The 18,199-nt window shown below is 42.5% G+C and overlaps 2 protein-coding genes across 3 annotated transcripts; both read right to left on the bottom strand.

Moving 5' to 3' along the window:
* Positions 1 to 17: 17 nt before the first annotated feature.
* Positions 18 to 7,283, bottom strand: LOC310808218 (actin nucleation-promoting factor WAS-like). Of its 2 annotated transcripts, XM_083674998.1 has the most exons (11): positions 7,132 to 7,283; positions 5,485 to 5,625; positions 5,126 to 5,212; positions 4,819 to 4,912; positions 4,448 to 4,483; positions 4,276 to 4,308; positions 3,731 to 3,929; positions 3,144 to 3,319; positions 2,182 to 2,858; positions 1,848 to 1,956; positions 18 to 1,595 (listed from the first exon to the last, which is right to left on the bottom strand). In XM_083674998.1, exons 1-11 carry the CDS (start codon positions 7,234 to 7,236, stop codon positions 1,537 to 1,539), a joined length of 1,716 nt encoding a protein of 571 aa, XP_083531124.1. In that variant the 5' UTR covers positions 7,237 to 7,283; the 3' UTR covers positions 18 to 1,536. The 2 variants fall into 2 exon arrangements, with proteins under 2 accessions (XP_083531124.1, XP_083531125.1); XM_083674999.1 differs by lacking the exon at positions 4,276 to 4,308.
* A 359-nt stretch (positions 7,284 to 7,642) lies between these two features.
* On the bottom strand, positions 7,643 to 18,199 carry LOC310808597 (sodium-coupled neutral amino acid transporter 3-like). Its single transcript, XM_083675580.1, has 16 exons — positions 18,073 to 18,199; positions 15,566 to 15,741; positions 15,155 to 15,239; positions 14,816 to 14,931; positions 13,534 to 13,607; positions 13,220 to 13,312; positions 12,999 to 13,080; positions 12,746 to 12,828; positions 12,285 to 12,343; positions 12,049 to 12,168; positions 11,475 to 11,554; positions 10,889 to 10,989; positions 10,499 to 10,623; positions 9,993 to 10,137; positions 9,721 to 9,824; positions 7,643 to 9,513 (listed from the first exon to the last, which is right to left on the bottom strand). Exons 2-16 carry the CDS (start codon positions 15,634 to 15,636, stop codon positions 9,409 to 9,411), a joined length of 1,443 nt encoding a protein of 480 aa, XP_083531706.1. The 5' UTR covers positions 15,637 to 15,741; positions 18,073 to 18,199; the 3' UTR covers positions 7,643 to 9,408.

Below are 18,199 nucleotides of genomic sequence, written 5' to 3'. Positions count from 1 at the left end.
GCGTACTGGCCACACTGGACACTTCAAGATGGGGGGTGGAGGTCCATGTTTGACGCTAAACATGAGTTTCATCCACCTTTATATGGGGATACCATCGTCTCACACAAGCATCTCAGTATAGAAATGTAATATATTGATTGTGTATATATCGTTTGGTCGTGACAGACCGTTGGTTTATTCATGTGTAATAATATAATGACATAAAAGAAATATTTGCCTTTTTTTGCACGCTTTATTTGGTTTGCAGATTTGTACATTTTGCCGTTTGCTGTTTGTTGTTAGTTGTTCAACCCAGAGAGGTGATAAGTGTGTGGTGTGATGTCTGTATTTATCTAATGCCATTGGATGTTGTTAATGTGTCTCTCTTGCTCTCTTACACTCTGTGACCTGTTTGTTTTGAGTGTGTAGCCTACAGTATTCTTTGAATCTCGCACGTTGATGGTGGTGGTTTGAGAGGGAAAGAGGGACCTCATACATGTATGAGAGAAAATGCATTATCTTTATATTACATGAGCTGTGAACATGGGGATCAAATGGGTGGTGATTATTTGTAACCATTCACATTCCATCAACAGTTAAACAGTTAAAATTGTCATTTATATGGGAAAGGCTAGAAATAAGACTGAGAGCTTCTGTTTCTAGTAATACTTGAACTATGTAAATCAATACGTTTGAGTCAAATGGTGAGTCCACTCATCACCATCCACTCCAATAATGAGCAACATACAACGTGTTAAGCGTTCAGCATGAATGTCCTACACTGGAAATGTTCAAAATACAAATATATAAAGATTTGAAATCCACCAAACTTGTTTTTTGTCCAATTTTCAGTTTCAGATTTCTTTCACTGACAGCATGGGCCTGGCCCTCTACCACTTTACCTTGAACAACATGTTGTCTCACCTCACTTCCAGGTAATAATATTCACAAGTCACCTTCCAGTCAGCCACTGGTAAGCACAGTGACAATCCTCAAACTTAAAAAAAAAGAAAAGAATTATGAACATAATGAACAGTACAGTGATTTCTTCTTTTGGCTCTACACTTAAAATTTACCATCAAATAAAAGCTGAGAATCTCTACTTTAACCTCATAGTAATTGTTTTATTTCCATTTGAGCCAAAATGCTTCACTGTCCCATTAGTTATGCAGGGCACTGTATATCAGTTACTTGGCAATAATGATAACTTGTGTTCTCTCTCTACAAGGCTTTATACGTGTATCAATCAGGGGAGGCTGGTGGACGCAGAAATCGGAGGACGGGCTCATTGTAATGCCTTGGATTTCTACCTCCACCAGCCTCCCCTGGTATCAATAGTATAGGAACAACCAGCATTAAGAATTAGAGACACACAAATCTCATGGAAAGCATTTTTTACATTCATTACTCGATGACAATGTGCATTGAAAAATACATCTCTTGGACACAAAATGAAATCCTCTCTGCTTCTTCATTAAATAGAAGGGTGAAAGAGGTGGACAACAGAAGAACTGGATCAACCAGATGTGGGAGTCAATACAGGCAGGGGTGCTCTCATCAGTCATCCCATTCATCGTCATCATCATCGTCAAATCCACCATCGTCTTCACCTTCATCTGAAAAACAACAGCAGGATGTCTGTCATATACATACGAGGGATCCTTGGCGTTTATCGAATCATGAGAGTGACACAGAACGTTTGATTCAATTTACATCTCATTGTAGTACATACAGTAGTTAGTAGGTAGGGCTGGGAGTTTTTCCTGACTATCTGACATGGCTAGGAAAAATTCCTGGCCCTGTACATGCAGTATGATATCATGACCGGGTGAGAGTATGAAAGTGTTTTTTGGTTGTTGTTTTTTTACCAGAGGAGTGGATGACTTTACTCCTCTTCTGCATGACCATCATCAGAGCTCCTACGATGCCTGTGTCTGAGTCTGACTCCGCTTGAGCTGCCTTAGGACTGTCAGTGACCTGGAACACACAAACAACACAATGCTCATGTCAACCACAATGTGCTCTATTACAGTAAATGCATTTAATTTAATAATTGTGAAATTAAATTATTAATTAAGAAAATCCAGTATGACAGACTGGTCAATATTACATTAAATTACATTCAATAGGGGCAATTAAGAATAGCTAAACATATTGTATATTTGTATGATTGTTTATTTTGAAAAACAATGTTTGGTTTACGTTTTTAAGCTTCTTCCCCAGTCGGATCTGGTCCAGCAGAGCCCCTTTCCCTCCTCCTCCTCCTCCTCCTCCTCCTCCTCCTCCTCCTCCTCCTGAAGCAGCTGGATAAGTGCCAGATGGAGGAGGAGGAGGTGGGAAGTCATCAAAGCTCTGGGCTGGTGGAGGTGGTGGTGGGGGGGGAGGAGGAGGTGGGGCTGGACCTCCTCCTCCTCCTCCTGCTCTGGGTGTGGATGGAGCAGGAGGAGGCGGGGCAGCCATGGAGCGCTGGTGACCAGGGGGAGGTGGAGGAGGAGTATGAGACACAGGGGGTGGAGGTGGAGGAAATTGACCCCGACCTGTAGCAGGTGGAGGTGGAGGGAGTTCACCCCGACCTGTCGCGGGTGGAGGGGGAGGGAGTCCACCCCTACCTGTAGCAGGTGGTGGGGGAGGGAGTCCACCCCTACCTGTAGCAGGTGGAGGGGGAGGGAGTCCACCCCTACCTGTAGCGGGTGGTGGGGGTGGCAGGGATCCACGTGAGGGAGGGGGATGGGAGGGAAGAGGCCCTCGCTGTGGCTGTCCTGGGACAGGGGGCAGGGGGCAGGAGCGACCGCGTGAAGGAGGGGGGGCAGAGGAGCAGTTAACAGGCACTGGGGGGAGAGGGCCCTGCCTACCAGGAGGAGGGGGAGGACAGGCAGATTCTATATGGGATGAGAAAAGAAAAGCATTAGGATTACAGAGAGAGATTGAGTCATAAATCAACGTATATTCAATTCGATAAATTCAAGCAGAATATTGCATCCTACTGAAATTATGAGGTTGCTAACTCTTTGAGGCAGTTTCCCGGACACAGATTAAGTTAGTAAAAAATCTCCATTGAAAGTGCATTTTAGTCTAGGATTAGGCTTAATCTGTGTTCGGAAAAAACGGCCCTATAGGTGCACTTGAGAAGTACAGTATACTGTACGTGCATGGATGACACTCACGTGCGTGTATGGCGTGTTTGACCGCCTCAATGCCACCTGACTGCTCAATGAAATCATCAATGAGTTTGGTGGTCTCCTCGTCCTCCAGCTGCGCCTTGCTGATCCCAGCCTTGGACAGGAGTGAGGCCAGGTCAGGGTCCAGGTTGTTGGGGTCCCAGCCCACGTGCGTCACGTGTCTGAGCACAGCAGGAGGAGAGACAGGAGGAGGAGAGACAGGAGGAGGAGAGACAGGAGAGGAGCATGTCACACAGAAGGGTTAGGGTTAGGGTTAGCCCTAACCCTAACCCTAACCCTAACCCTAACCCTAACCCTAACCCTTTGAGTACAATATGTTCAGATATATATAGGCCCTAAGCCTAACCCTAACCCTAACCCTAATCCTAACAATAGGCCTGCTAAAAAGTGTGGCAAGGTTGTATACTATCCACTATCTAAAACAGGACAGACAAAGTTATGACGAGTTGCTATCAGTAAGATAGCATAACACAGGGTTTGGAAATTATAGAATGGAATACAACAACATAGCATAGAATAGAACAGACTAAAATAGAATATAGACGTCAGAGCTAGCCATGTTTTACACTCACTTAAACCCACTAGGTGCTCCGATGTCTGCTTTGGAGAATTTAGCACCCTTCTTTCCTTTACTCTTCTTCTCCTTCTTTCCTTTGCTGGCTTTAACAGAGGGCGGCGAAGGCATGGCTACGGAGCGGTAGCGAGAGGCCTGGATGTCTGGGTTCTGGATGTCAATGGTGGCCATGGTTGGGGAAACGGGGCTCCCAGGTCCTGGTGGGCAAGAGGAGTGTGTACATGTGTGAGCAGCAGTATTTGTCATGACAAATACACAGGCTGAAGCTGTACTGTACTTTACTCTATTACATTTTGTTTAACAGGGACAAGGCACATGAATCAACATTTCTGTAGATGTACCAGTTTTAGCCAGCCAGCTAATATTCAACTATGGTGCCCAGGGTGTTTTAAACTAACTGTACTGTATGCCTCCTATTGGTAAAAATGCTATATCGGAGATGCTTGCTTTACATAAATTTTAGGATTTTGGGTCAGTTGATGTTGCTGGATGTGGTATCATTTGTTTAACAATCAAACACAGCCAACGTAGGAAGATCCCCACCTTTACCAGGCAGTAGCGGCATTGACGCTCTGTCTATGAGCAGCACACAGAACAGGAAAAGGTCCAGGAACAGGAAATAGTTCAATATTATGAAATGAATGACACAGTTCTATACAACTACAGTGTTTACTGGAGACAAGTGTATCAGTGTCTAGTAGTAAATCATTCTTACCATTTGAAGGCAGGTGGCGCTGTTTCTTGTCTGTGGCTGTGAGTAGAAAGAAAGGGTATATTGTAGGAAACATTTTTTTGTTTATTCAAATCTCATCACACAAGGGTTGTTTCCACTTTAAACCACCATTGATTTCCACCATTGATTTATGGAGCTTAGAATATCAGTTACAGTTTCTGGCGTCATTAAGACCACGTCTCACACAGGACTGACATGACACAAAATGGAGAGTTTAAAAGACAAAAGTTACATTAAAGTCATATTGTATCTGCTCTGTGCACTGACACATGGTGGACCAGTGCAAAAACACTCAACACAATCTGCAGTCTTAGTTTTTGCAACAGCATTTAAAATGACCCTGTCCCACTGACCTTGGCGGTTTCTCTGGTTTAACTTATCCTCAACATGCATTCGGAAAGATTCAGCCTCTTGCACATTCGCAAAGCTCAGCCCCACTTGACAGTCCTGCATTGTATGACAAACATTTGCGTAATGAAAATGCATAATGAAAATTGTCAAAAGGACAATAATGGGTGGGAAAGCCACTCAGGCACCATGGACATCCAAGGCACCAAGCCACCCAGGCACCACGGCCATCCAAGTCAACATAAAGCCCTAACTAAAATAATAAATATACAGTAGGTAACATATCAATACAGAGGAGGACACTGGACTTACATCTGCAGCAAAGGTGTGGAAGAAAGGCTTGGGGCTATAGTAAACCATCTGGTTATAGAGCTCCTGCTCCCATATCTGTTTCCCTTCCTGTGAGAAACCAACCGTTAGCATACTGCAGCTGAAACTGACAACACCCAATACCTCTACTAATCATCCAGGCTCCCAGCTAGACAACAATGCATCCTCATTCTGTTACATTACTGGGCCAAGGAGATTCTCCTGAACATGTGACCTGACCAGGAAAACTCTGGGCCCTTACTCACAGACTGTAGGGCGGGACTGAGGTTTTTCCTCGTCAGGTCACATGGTCAGTGGGGGCCCAAGTGATAACTATACGTTGCACTCTCCCGCCATTATACCTTGACATCAAAGAGGCCTATGAAGTAGGAGCGTCGTGGGTTGTCCTTGACGAAGCAGGCCACCCCGGTGTGCTGTAGGTTCCAGGACGTGGGACTGTGAGGCAAGGCCATGAACAGCTGGACCACAGCAGTGGCCAGGGACTGCAGACACACACAGCTCACAGAATGACTTACCATGATAGGCTTTACACACTACAGGGCTGACCCGAATCATTCTGCTGCATGGCTCAGATATTTTCCTTTCACATGTTCCTTTCCAGCATTGTTTCAACAATTATGGTGGATGCGTAACCAGGCCAGCCCAGTACGGCTCAGCTCAGTTGGGCTCTGTAGTGTGATTTAGGCCTCATATGGTTTATACTACTCTTGAGCCCTGACAAGGGAACATTGAAACTTAGGAAACTCTGTTCAAGTGCAGTGCAGTTCAACAGACCAAAATTAGAGTCAAGTCCATTTCAGTTTATGTCAGTTGAATTGGACATGGCATTTCTTCATGGGAGTGCAATTAAATTCTTCATTTGATTTGCATTTTAGATGGGATTGACCCCAACACTGCGACAAGCCCCAATTCATAGAATAATATTTATTTGACTTCCTCTGGATATTTGCATGCCTTGGCTATAGTCCAAAGTCATGGTATTTACCAGGAGTTGACAGTATCACAGTACCACTCCAATGACACGTGTAGTCCAATCAAGGGAGGCTGGTGGAGGCAGACATCAGAGGGCGAGCTCATTGTAATGCATGGAATGGAATAAGGAATGGTATCACACAATGGTACGGTATCATTCCATATGTTACAATGAGCACGTCCTCCCATTTCTGCCTCCACCAGCCTCCCCTGAGTGGAGAGCAGAGTGATCTGTGATGAGTGCTTATTCGTGCTTACGTGTGCTTTGGTAGGCGGCTGTTCAAGTGGTGGTGGTCAAGACAAATCTTGGTTGGTAACAGCAGAGACCTGCTTTACTAATGTCATCACATTTTCTGTGGTAGTGCTCTTGTGTTGTTGTAACAGGCAGCTTCCACTGTCGGCTGAGCTCAAAAACCAGGAAGTTAGTGTATCAAAGCAGAACAGCTTTTTGTTTGTTTGAGTAGTGTTCTACCTAAGGCTCAGCCTTATTTTGACACCAGAGGATGTGGGTTCAGCATTTCCTGTGACGTTTATTTTTTAGACCCATTCTTAGCTTATAGATTTTTCACATGAAATAAATGTTACTTATTCATTCCACATGACAATTCAAAGAAAATTTGAACCCTAACCCTAACCCAGGCAACAGGTGACAATTAAACGCAAGCCACACTAATGACTGACGTATAACCATTGCACCATTGTACAAAACATGCTCGAGCCAGCATAGGAAGTGTTTAAAAAAAGTTAAACAATACTGATGAAACATAGAGATCTAAAGATTGCTCGAATAAATCCTGTCTGTATGCAGGGAAATTGTGAAAACAACATTTCTATCCAAGGCAAATTTTAAAAGGCTATTATTCAACATTTTTAGACAACCAGGATAACTTGGCATCACTGCAGGTGGCTGACAGTTCACTACATTTCCTACACCCCACACTACATTTTCTACAGCCCCCTCGTCCCTGTCCCCCCCCCCCCCACTCCCTCCTCCCATCTCCCAGGTCAGGACTTACAGCACATCTTCTTCCCAGCATCTCCTCCAGCCTCTCATTCTCCTGGGGGGTCAGCAGGGAGCTGTGGCTGCTCTCCTGGACCTTAGACCTGGAGCCTCGACTCATCGTTCCCCTTCAGACGATCCAAATGACAGAGCTGAGCATTTACGTGCCTCTGCCCCCCCCAAATAGACAAGTTAAAAGTGTGCAGGCAGTTTCTCTTCTCTCTTCTGTTCTGTACGACATGCACAATGCAGAGAGTGAGAGCAGGAAACGGGCAACCACACTTTTTTTTCATTTTTTTTCTCTCGGTTTTTTTCTCGTCTCTTTCTCTCTCACTCAAATGCTGATCACAGTTGAAGGTGTTAGTTCCATTTTGTAGTATTTTCAAGTCTATATTTTTCCACTCCCTGTATGTAATGTTCCACAATGTATTAATTTTTTTTTCTTTTTTATGCATTATGCATACAGTATGTCAAAAAGAATGGAGCAGTAATTAATGGTCAACATTACTGACAGATAGTACTCAAAACAATTGTACATTAAACATTTATTGGACAAATAACAAAATCAAAATCTCTTTGACTGAAACAAATACATTTCCCAAAAAACAAAAACAAATAAAAAACACAGAATCCATTCTCTCTTAGCATAGATCTGTATATAGCAGAGCCATGTTGAGACACAAAACTCAAACTAATTCAATCTGAACCCTATTTTATCAAAACTTGTAACAAAAATGATTTTTTGATTTGAATTGGACCCTTATAGTTGTCAACTACCGGTAAATACTGGTAAGCCCCCAGAAAGGTCCCAGTCGAGTAGGCCCAGGCCCGACCACATCTGGTTCCTAATTATCCCTACTGCTGTTTTTAGAGCTGCATTACTTCTCACAGATTACTCAGAAAAGCCAAGTCTAAATATACAAGGATCATGCTACTTCTGCTTCCTCACAGACTACTTACACCAGGGGAGGCTAATGGAGGTAGAAATCGGAGGACTGGCTCATTGTAATGCATGAAACGGAATAAGGAATGGTATATACACCTGTTTGATACCATTCCTTATTCCATTCCATGCATTACAATGAGCCCATCCTCCGATTTCTGCCTCCACTGATTGACACTAACCAGTATCAGTTTGCTGACATCCATCCCTATCAATGTGAATTCCATGATATTTGTCATGCCATTGAAAAAAGTAATCACCTTTTTGCCGATAGGAGATTATTGGTTTGCATAACATCCATATAAATGATGATCCATATAAACAATGAAGACCTGAAGAAATAAATATCCTTGTCAAATTGCTGGATTAAATCTGAATAGATTCAGCATAAAACCTTTGTACTCCAATTAAAGTAATTCAGTCATTAAGATTGGCCCCTCTGGCAATGTAACTGTCTGGCAATGTAAATACAACTATTTACACTCTTAGGCAAATGTTTGACTGTATTTTGCTGAAAAAAACGGGAACCATAACAAACCAACTCACAGGGCCCTTAACACAAGGAGGCCACTATGACAGACACATTAGGGCAATAATGAAAGACGTCTGGATTTGATTGGACTAACAGTAACACACATTAATTGATGAATGACAGAAACAGGAGGACGGACATACATAACACAACATAATATATTCTTATTTTAATAAAGCTCCTAGAAAGAGAAAACTCACCATGCCACAATATTAGATCAGTTTCCTCATATGTAAAAATATCTCATTTAAAATTGAAGGGAGGTAGATAAGATGGAGGGTAATAATAATAATGATGGATTAGACTTTGGCAATGATGGAGAAATTCATTGATACACATTTGTACACACAAATACTCCATACTACCATCATCACCTGAAGAACACAATCCCATTTTACTCTGGCTGATCCTTTTGTGTCACATATACTGTAAATCACATCATTGTGTTTTTCATTGACCTGAATCTGTTGTTTCTCCAACAGCTTGACTAGTGCCTCAAAACAACATCCTGAAATCTAACCACAGTGTTGTTTATGTTTTTACGACGGTTCCTCTGTGTTCTGCTGGGTCCCCTCTCCTCCGACAAGACCTACTGTAATGTACTGTCACCCATCATATGGAAATTCACGTCACTTTTTGTCTTGTGGGGAACGTTTTGTTTCATCATACTGCACATTCTTTCCATGTCCAGCCAAGTTCAGCCCCTGTTGTTTTGGCTTTTGGTTCAATAGTGGGCAGGTTGGGGATAATTTTGGGAGAGCTTTGGTTGGCATCTGGTTAGTTGGTTGGTTGGTATTCCTCCTTATCAGTCTCAGCTGCTAGTGCCCACCTCCACTTTGAGGCTTTCCAGTCACCCAATCCATGATGATAAACGACATACTCATCACCATGAAGACGACCCCTAACGCAGCGAAACACGCAGCCTGCAGGAGGGGAGGACAGACAGAGAGGGGAGGTGAGGGGGGGAGAGAGAGAGAGTCAAAGTGAGAGAGAGAGAGAGAGAGAGAGAGAGAGAGGACAACCTTGTTTACAACCATGAAAGATTCAGGAGACAGTTCATCGATTGATTCCTCTGTCATGAAAAGGGAAATACTGTAATCAAAGGTGAAACAAACAGAAAGGGAGTTTACCGCAATCTTTGGTCTGGATTTCATGGGCTCCTGTTCCTCAGGAACAATCCGGACGTAAAAGATTCCTGGGAGGATAAAGATCAGACTGGGAGCAGAGGTGGCACCTGGAGAAGTGACAGGAGGAACAAGAAGTTGTCAACAGTCTGACTATTTAAATCACACAAAAAGCAGAAAGCATTTAGTTCTTCCTTTTTTAATTGGGCATTCATCTGTAGTAAAACCATAGTCCAGTAGTGTGTCATTTGTCTGTATGTCAGTCACTGCAGGCTTACCAATAATGCCAAAGATGTCTCGGATGTTCGGCACAAAGATGACGAGGATGTTGACTATGATGAGAAGGCAGATGGCGATGGTGATGTGTCTGGCCCAGTGGAAGGGCTTCTCAGGGAACAGCAGCTCCGTCAGGGCCCTACGGATCTGAGGAGGACAGAGGGAAGGGAGGAAGGAAGGAAGGAAGGAAGGAAGAACAGATACAGGTTTCATCACGCCTGCCTAAGTCAGCATGTCTTAAGGAGTTGGTTTATACAGCATGCATTCTGAAAACCTTTTATCCAATTGTTGACCTTAACAAAGGGAGATTAGTCCCCTCATATTCGTAATAACAACAGTGCCTTTTTAGAATGGAGTTCAAAGTAGAGTAGGTACAGTATGTACTGTATGACTCCGAACTAAACTGGGCCCATCGAGTCTATGAACATAAAGCCCAGCAACATCGGCAGCTCTTGACCTCCACCAGGTGGTTAAAAAGTACAGTGCAGTATAATCATGTGTATCTCACCGGGAAGAGCACCACCGGCACAGTTAGGGTAACAGCCACCAGCACAGCCAGACGCACACACAGGATATGTACGTCCAGGGGGTCCGCTTGAATGTAGGTGTGAAGGAGCTCCGACTCCACAGCAACTAAACACAGATAAACACAGAGCGGTTAAACCTCCAGACACACAAGCACGCATTCACTGAAGACATTAAATACACAGCAATTACACACAGGCGAGTAGTGACCCATGAGTACCGCTAGACACACAGGCATGAATTAATTCAAAACGTTACGCAAACACTTATGTAAACATACAAAAAAACGCGCGTCATTGTCACTCCATTCCCTGACGTCTCTAGAAGATGGACGTCTACGTGTCTGAGTGTTTTATTAATCAAATAGTCTTACCATAGAAGGTGAGGTAGCCAAAGAGTGCAGTTAGCAGATACATGACGAACATGGCCAGGATAGAGATGTTGGCCACAGTCTGCATCCGCTTCTTAGTAGCACTAGATTAAACATAGACAAACAGACAAGTGGAGAGTGAGACATGATCAAATGTATGATTTGATTATTAAAATGTATTCAGGATTCTGAATCTACAGTACCAGTCAAAAGTTTGGACACACCTTCTCATTCAATGGTTTTTCTTTATTTTTTAAAATTATTTTCTACATTGTAGATTAATATTGAAGACATCAAAACTATGAAGGAACACATATGGAATTATGTAGTAAATAAAAAAGTGTTAAACAAACCAGAATATGTTTTATATTTTAGTTTATTCAAAGTAGCCACCTTTTGCTTTGATGACAGCTTTGCACACTCTTGGCAAGTTTGTGTCCAAACTTTTAACTGGTACTGTATATCAATGTCTCTTTCAATGTACCAATATCAGTGTTTATGAATGTAGAAACATGTTGTAGAGATACATTGCACTCCCTAATCAGAGTTCGAACGTGTAAACACAGGTTATATTCAAATGGTAACTTACTCTCGTAGCTCAGTGTAGATGGGAAGCACTTCAGGGTGACACACAAAAGCGAAGGCCAGGATGGGGATGGTGTATGCTGTCTGGAAGTCCAACAGACCAAACATGCATTAGTGACACTACGAATATAACTTGCAGTAAGCCTATTGTACATTTGGGTATCTTGTACATTTTGTTTAGTATATATTGTATATTTTACATTGGTTGGCATTCTGCGGACAGCAAAGGAAGAATTTCATTGTACAGGGAAACATGTTTTCTACTGTGCATATGATAATAAACACTTTGAATTGAACACCATTGTGTATACCCATAGTATTGTCACAGAGAAACAGTTCACAACATTGACACAGAGTCAAGCTTGTATTAGTAACACTACAAACATAACTTGCAGTAAAACCTGAACTTGAACTTGAACTTGAACTCACTTACCATAAGCCTTTAAGACATATAGACTATTGACACAACCACCACTCAGATAGTCACAGTTCACAATCCAAACACTGAGACACAACCCCAGACAACACACAACTGGAATAAGTGCAATTTCTAATCTGCGTTTGTCTTCTTCTCTGACCTCATGGTTGATAGTGAATAACTTGGCATCGCAGGTGTCTCCCGTGGTCACGTATGTAGAGGAGTGGTTAGTATAAGCGTTGTCCAATGGGCAGGGGATGTTGAACTTCTTGTAGATCACCTAATAGAACACACTCACTGGTTAATGTCAGTCGTATACAACAATGATGTGATGATAGGTAGGTAGGCTGGTGGGTTGGCGGGTAATCTGATCTCTGGTGAACAGTGAAGACTCACCGAGATGAGGAAGAAGACCATGCAGGAGAGGGAGAAGCCACTAGTGTAACCAAGGTAACCTGGTAAGCAATGACAATATCATTATGTGTTATGACATAGGCTATGATGTGCATGTATCAAGGTTGACAGAAGATACAATAAATAGTATTTTGGCATGTAACAACAATAGAAAATAGCATTGATACCAATGCAGATGTAGATAATAATATCATATAATATAATATATATATATATATATATATATATTTTTTTTTTCATGAATCAGCAACCAGCATTTATTTCAAACAACATTTGGAAGATTTGAAACAGCAACCTCATCCTGACTGATGATGGTTAAAAAATGCCTAACGCTGAGGTTAAACATGACAGGCACACTGGACAGTGAAGAGAAAGAGACAGTGATAGAACATGAGGATAGGAGAGAAAGGAATGGGGTGATAATGGAAGATGTGTAAACATACCAAGATGTCTCATGAATGAAAGTGGAAGGATGATGAGGATGCTTACGATCATGATGAGGTAATTTCCTGTCAAGAACCACTCTCTGACAGACAAGAGACAGATTAGAAACTAGACCATGAAGCTAAGCTACATAGCTATCTGTCAACTAACACAGAAAATGTATCCCTTTTATTAGTTAAGAATGAAAAACAACAACAACAACAACAACAACAACAACAACAACAACAACAACCGTCCCATTGGCACACTCACCCAGTGTTTGCAGTCTTGCCAAGGAAGGCCTGAATGACCAATGGGAGTTCTGACTTCACAATGAAAAGGTAGCTGGACATCGCTAAAGGAGATTAGATTAATTAGAATTTACTTAGACCAATAATTTCACAGGAGATATACCATCTGACACTTTATTTGCATTGTAAAGTCTATATTTGACACCATAAGCCAATTATGACCTCATGTTGACCATGCCATACCTCCGATGTTGTGCATAGTAATGATGCATGCAGCTACCACTTTGCCTGGGTGTCCAAAGGCCCTGTTCCCCAGCTGCTCATAAGCACGGATGCCTGGAAGGGCAGACACACATAATGCATGATGACACTTCCTGCAGCTGCAGCAGGATTCATATTAGCTATATTATTCATATTTTTTGTTTGTTTATTTATTTGCATATATAGAGAGACAGTTTGATTTGATACCATTCCTCATGCATTACAATGAGCCCATCCTCCGATTTCTACCTCCACCAGCCTCCACTGCTCTGCATCCATCAACACCACCATCTTACCTACAACACCTGCACTTCTCAAGAGGAGATGGATGGAATATGCTGACAGAATAGCGATGAACGTCAACAGGATTCTAAAAAACACACAAGTATAAACAGATCAGTATAAAAGATCAGAGATTTATGAGTATAAAACACAGAGATAGATGAAGCTTAGCCAACGTACAGTAACATCACTATATCCAATTTCCAAATATGCTATCAGTGGGCTTTGTGGGAATGGGGTGCTAAGCCATGGAAAATACATCAAGTGAACTGGATTTCTCTCAAATAAGAAAGGGTAGATTAAAACACTCAAAAATGTGGGGCACAAACAAAGCTGATAATAACATTATCGGGCTCCTTTATTAAATAGATGATGATTCATTTCCACTTGATTATCAAATCTTGCATCTGCACCATAAAGCAGCAGTACAATTGGTTCTATGCTCAATAACTCTGTTGACTCACTCCTCCTTGTGCCCTTGAGAGAGTCACTACAGCTCCCCTACTGAGTATGAACATTAATGGAAAATGTGCTATGACAGGTACGGAAAGTGTTCTGCTAGAAAGTTTTATTTATTTATTCTCTGCAGGAGGAGGGGCAGACCTTTTGGAGGCTTTTGACACACACCAGAGAGATTAGCTAGTGTTTTAGTGACGTACGGTGCAGTGATTCAGAGGCTTGCCAGCCCCCTCCCCCCAACACACTGGGCAGGACTGATCCAGGCAGACGTGCCTTTGATCTGATCACTATGGGCTATTTTTAACCACTCAAATCTGATTTAGGAGAGCAGAGTGTGTATGTGCTCTGCTTTACACACCACACACACACACACACACACACACACACACACACACACACACACACACAGTAAATGTATGTCAATTACCCCTTCAGGCTATGTTTACATTCTTGGCACCCATCTGACAAGACTGTATATGCATGGTAGGAAAGCCACAGTCACAGTCTTTTCTTGTAAAACAAACAGATTTCACTAGATGGATTTGCTGGCTCGGAGTCAGACTGGTGTGTGGTCTGGAGAGTGTTCTGAGACGTAAAAGTGAGCATCTTGACATAAAGACAACCAGTGTCATTCTATAACCCTATTGGGTATCGACACACACACACACACACACACACACACACACACACACACACACACACACACACACACACACACACACACACACACACACACACACACACACACACACACACACACACACACACACACACACACACACACACACACACACACACACACAAGGATGTTTGCCAGGGTGTGGCATGGTTACTCACAAGAAAAGGATAATTCCGGTGTTGGACATGGCATACGCTAATCCCAGAATTCCGCTGCCCATGATGGCATTGCTGAGGTTAAAGATGGACATCCCAAAGGAAGTCTTCCCCTCAAACTATGGCGGGAAAAGTACAAGTGAGTTTCACACATGCAAACTCTGCAGTGAGATGATGTTAAGCATTTTGATTACTATACCAGTGGAACAGGGACTTTGTAAAAGACTATTCTTGATGCATGCTATGATTCATTTAATTGGAAATAATACATATTAAAGACTGTTCTTTCATGCTCATACCGACAGTATGACCTTTGAACTGCACTTGGGCTGTTATACTCACATCTGTGAACTGAGGTTCCTTCTTCACTGCACTCTTTTGTGGCAGGAACTCATCGCGTTCTGCCATGTATTCCAGCCCGTCAAACCTGTTTTTAAAAAAATAAACATTTGGAAACAGTAAAGCAGTGGTAAAACACAAGGGCACACTTCTACCCAGAGCATTGCAACAGTATATTCGCCATCAAAGTGGTTTTCATTGGCAGTTGTGTGTGTAGCAAGACATTTGGGATTGGTACATCCTACTGTGATGCAACTCAGCGTTCAGTGTTTGGGTGTCTGGTGTGATGATGGTGTGTGATGATGAAGTCACATCGTCCAGTGTTGGCCAGGGCCTGGTTCACTAAGCGTTTTGCACCAGTCTTTAATCAATACGAAATAAAACACCATAAACAGAACTGAACATGGCACTTACCCATCCTCTAAATTGACCTTCTCTGGACCAAGATCCCCACTATGGTGGCCGTTCATCTTCTGTAGCTCCATACTTGTCCCTCGGGCTGTGAGATGGTTGTGATGGAAACAAGGTTCCTCTGTGGGTGGGCTGACAGGACAGGTGCTTCTAATGAACAGTCAAGCTTCAAACGCAACCTGGAATGGAAACAAGGGAAACTTGTTTTAGTTTGGAATTCTGCCCCACACCGTATGTATGTAACATTTGGCGGGGGAGGTAGAGGGGCAGCGGAGGCAGAGATAAAACAACATGTTGTCAACCATACACCTGAGATATAATTGTCTGACAGTCTATCATTTGGGAGCATAAAAAGAAAGTTGAGGTGAGTGCGCTGGAGGGAAACGAAAGGTACAATTATATCCTTCATTTGGGAACATAAAAATAACTTGAGGTGAGTGCGTTGGAGGGAAAACAAAAGGATAAAAACACACATATCATTCTCTCTATCTCCTTTTGTGTCTTTGTATTCTGGTGGCAGAGACACGGTGTCTGTTGTGGACAACATTGGTGTTCTGGCTAGCCAGCCTACCATTGTAATGAGATGAAATTGCCCCCTTGAAGGCCTTGTTGCCTTCTGGCCAAGTATATTAACATCACGTAAATCATGATGATGACACAGGAGAAAAACAGTGAAAGTGAACTGGTGGAAGCTGTTTGAATCAACTATTCAAACTCTCACTACCGTAGTCACCAAGCTACACATGACTAATGAAAGGCCAAAGGTTTGAGAAGAATGACTGGACTGAGTCTGAAGCGGAACAAGCTGAAATGTCTGAGGAGCACGTGTCCGAGAAGCACATAAGTGGACTGAATATTGAAAAAGCTGAGAAAGGTCTAGCATTTTACAATCATTTAAGTTATTTAGTCTTGATCTGGATTACCTTAATATTTCCCTCAATAATACACCATTGTGCCTTCTGTGGGCCACTTCTTATGGAAATAAATAATAAAAAATGTGCCAAAAAACGTACCATAGGCTGCTATGAGGACCACTCTCAGAACGGGTAATAAAAACGACCAAAGTTACTTAAATGCTCAAAATGTAAAAATCCATCGGCATAAGAAAGGGAGATACAGTTTAAGGGTTTATGTAAAGCAATCTACGGCTTATGCGCCAGTAAATGCTTTAAATGACAAATGTTATCGAGGGACTTACTGTGCATTGACCTAATCTGCTCTGTCCCTGTGCTGGGAGAGTTCCTCAGAGCGTGGGTCTCCTTGGCCCTGCTGCTGGGTCATGAACCTGATCACAACACTCTGCTCTCATGATTTCACATACACTCTTAGAACAAAAGGTTCTACATGGGACCTAAAAGGGTTCTACATGGGACCCAAAAGGGTTCTACATGGGACCCAAAAGGGTTCTACATGGGGTACAAGGGGGACAGCCAAAGAACTCTTTTTTCCTAGGTGTACAGTAGGCTACAATCTCTGGGGGCTCACTGACACTGCGGAGTGTTACATGGACCAGCATGGCATGCCATTACTATATACCTAAGCCTTGAACACACCTACTGAAGGGAAACAGGTCAATTACTATCTCTAGATCTGAGACCAGTAGTAGTAGTAGTAGTAGTAGCTCCTGTGCAAAGTGCTAGTAATTACTCAACTGGTTTTCTTAGCACCAGGATCCTGTCAACATAAGTCAACCAATTATACAACTTTCAGTGTAGTTTTTTTTGGCTTTGGTCAAAGTGGAATCTTATGACCAACATGTGGAGCCATTTACCAACATCATCTGCGCTGTTTGTTGTCTTGTTGATAATGAACTAGCACTCACATGTTAACATTTTATTACACACATACGCTTTGCATTTTTCATGAATGGGTGACTCAGACAAACTGGACAGAACTGGTTTGCTACAGGTAATATGGCATCTTGGCATTCATTGAGGACATGAGCTCTCAATGGTATAACTTAGACCAGGGGAGGCTGGAGGACAGGCTCATTGTAATGCATGGAATGGAACCAGTAACGTTATCGATAACATTCTTCATTCCATTCTATGCATTACAATGAGCCTGTCCTCCGTTTCTTCCTCCACTGAAATAGACCTACTAACAGAAACTAAGTTGATAGAAGGAGAAACAAACACAAACAAAACTGCTGATAGGATGTACTCTTCGCTTTTGAGTAACAACAACCTATATATTGACCAGTACCTGTACATGATCTCTGTATAAAAAGTCCACAAACAGTACCTGATACCACCAATTTAACATCAATTTAACACCAATTTTACACCTTATGTTTAATTGTATCACTCTCTAGTGGAGTATAGAACAGACCACCCCAGTCTCCTGGACCACTCAGTCAGTCACAGTAGCAGTCCCTCAGAGTCCGTTCTATTGTACCACATGGGTTTTGTCTGATGCAAGACTGCCTCTGTATTGACAGTTGCCCTTCCCTTCCTCAAAACTTCACACACTATGAGACAGACTGCAACTTAATTCATTCAGCAACTTACCCTGATAGTAAAGGGGAAGTCCTGTCTCCTGTATTATGGGATATACCCCTTTGAAATCCACTGCTTTCTATGGTCTTCCTATGTTGATATTCAGTTTGTAGGTCAAGATTTTACTTCTACTAAAGCT

Source organism: Argentina silus (assembly GCF_951799395.1).
Source record: "Argentina silus genome assembly, chromosome: 8".
NCBI lineage: Eukaryota > Metazoa > Chordata > Actinopteri > Argentiniformes > Argentinidae > Argentina > Argentina silus.
The sequence above is the reverse complement of the archived record's forward strand: the minus strand, read 5'-3'. Positions and strand labels throughout refer to the sequence as shown.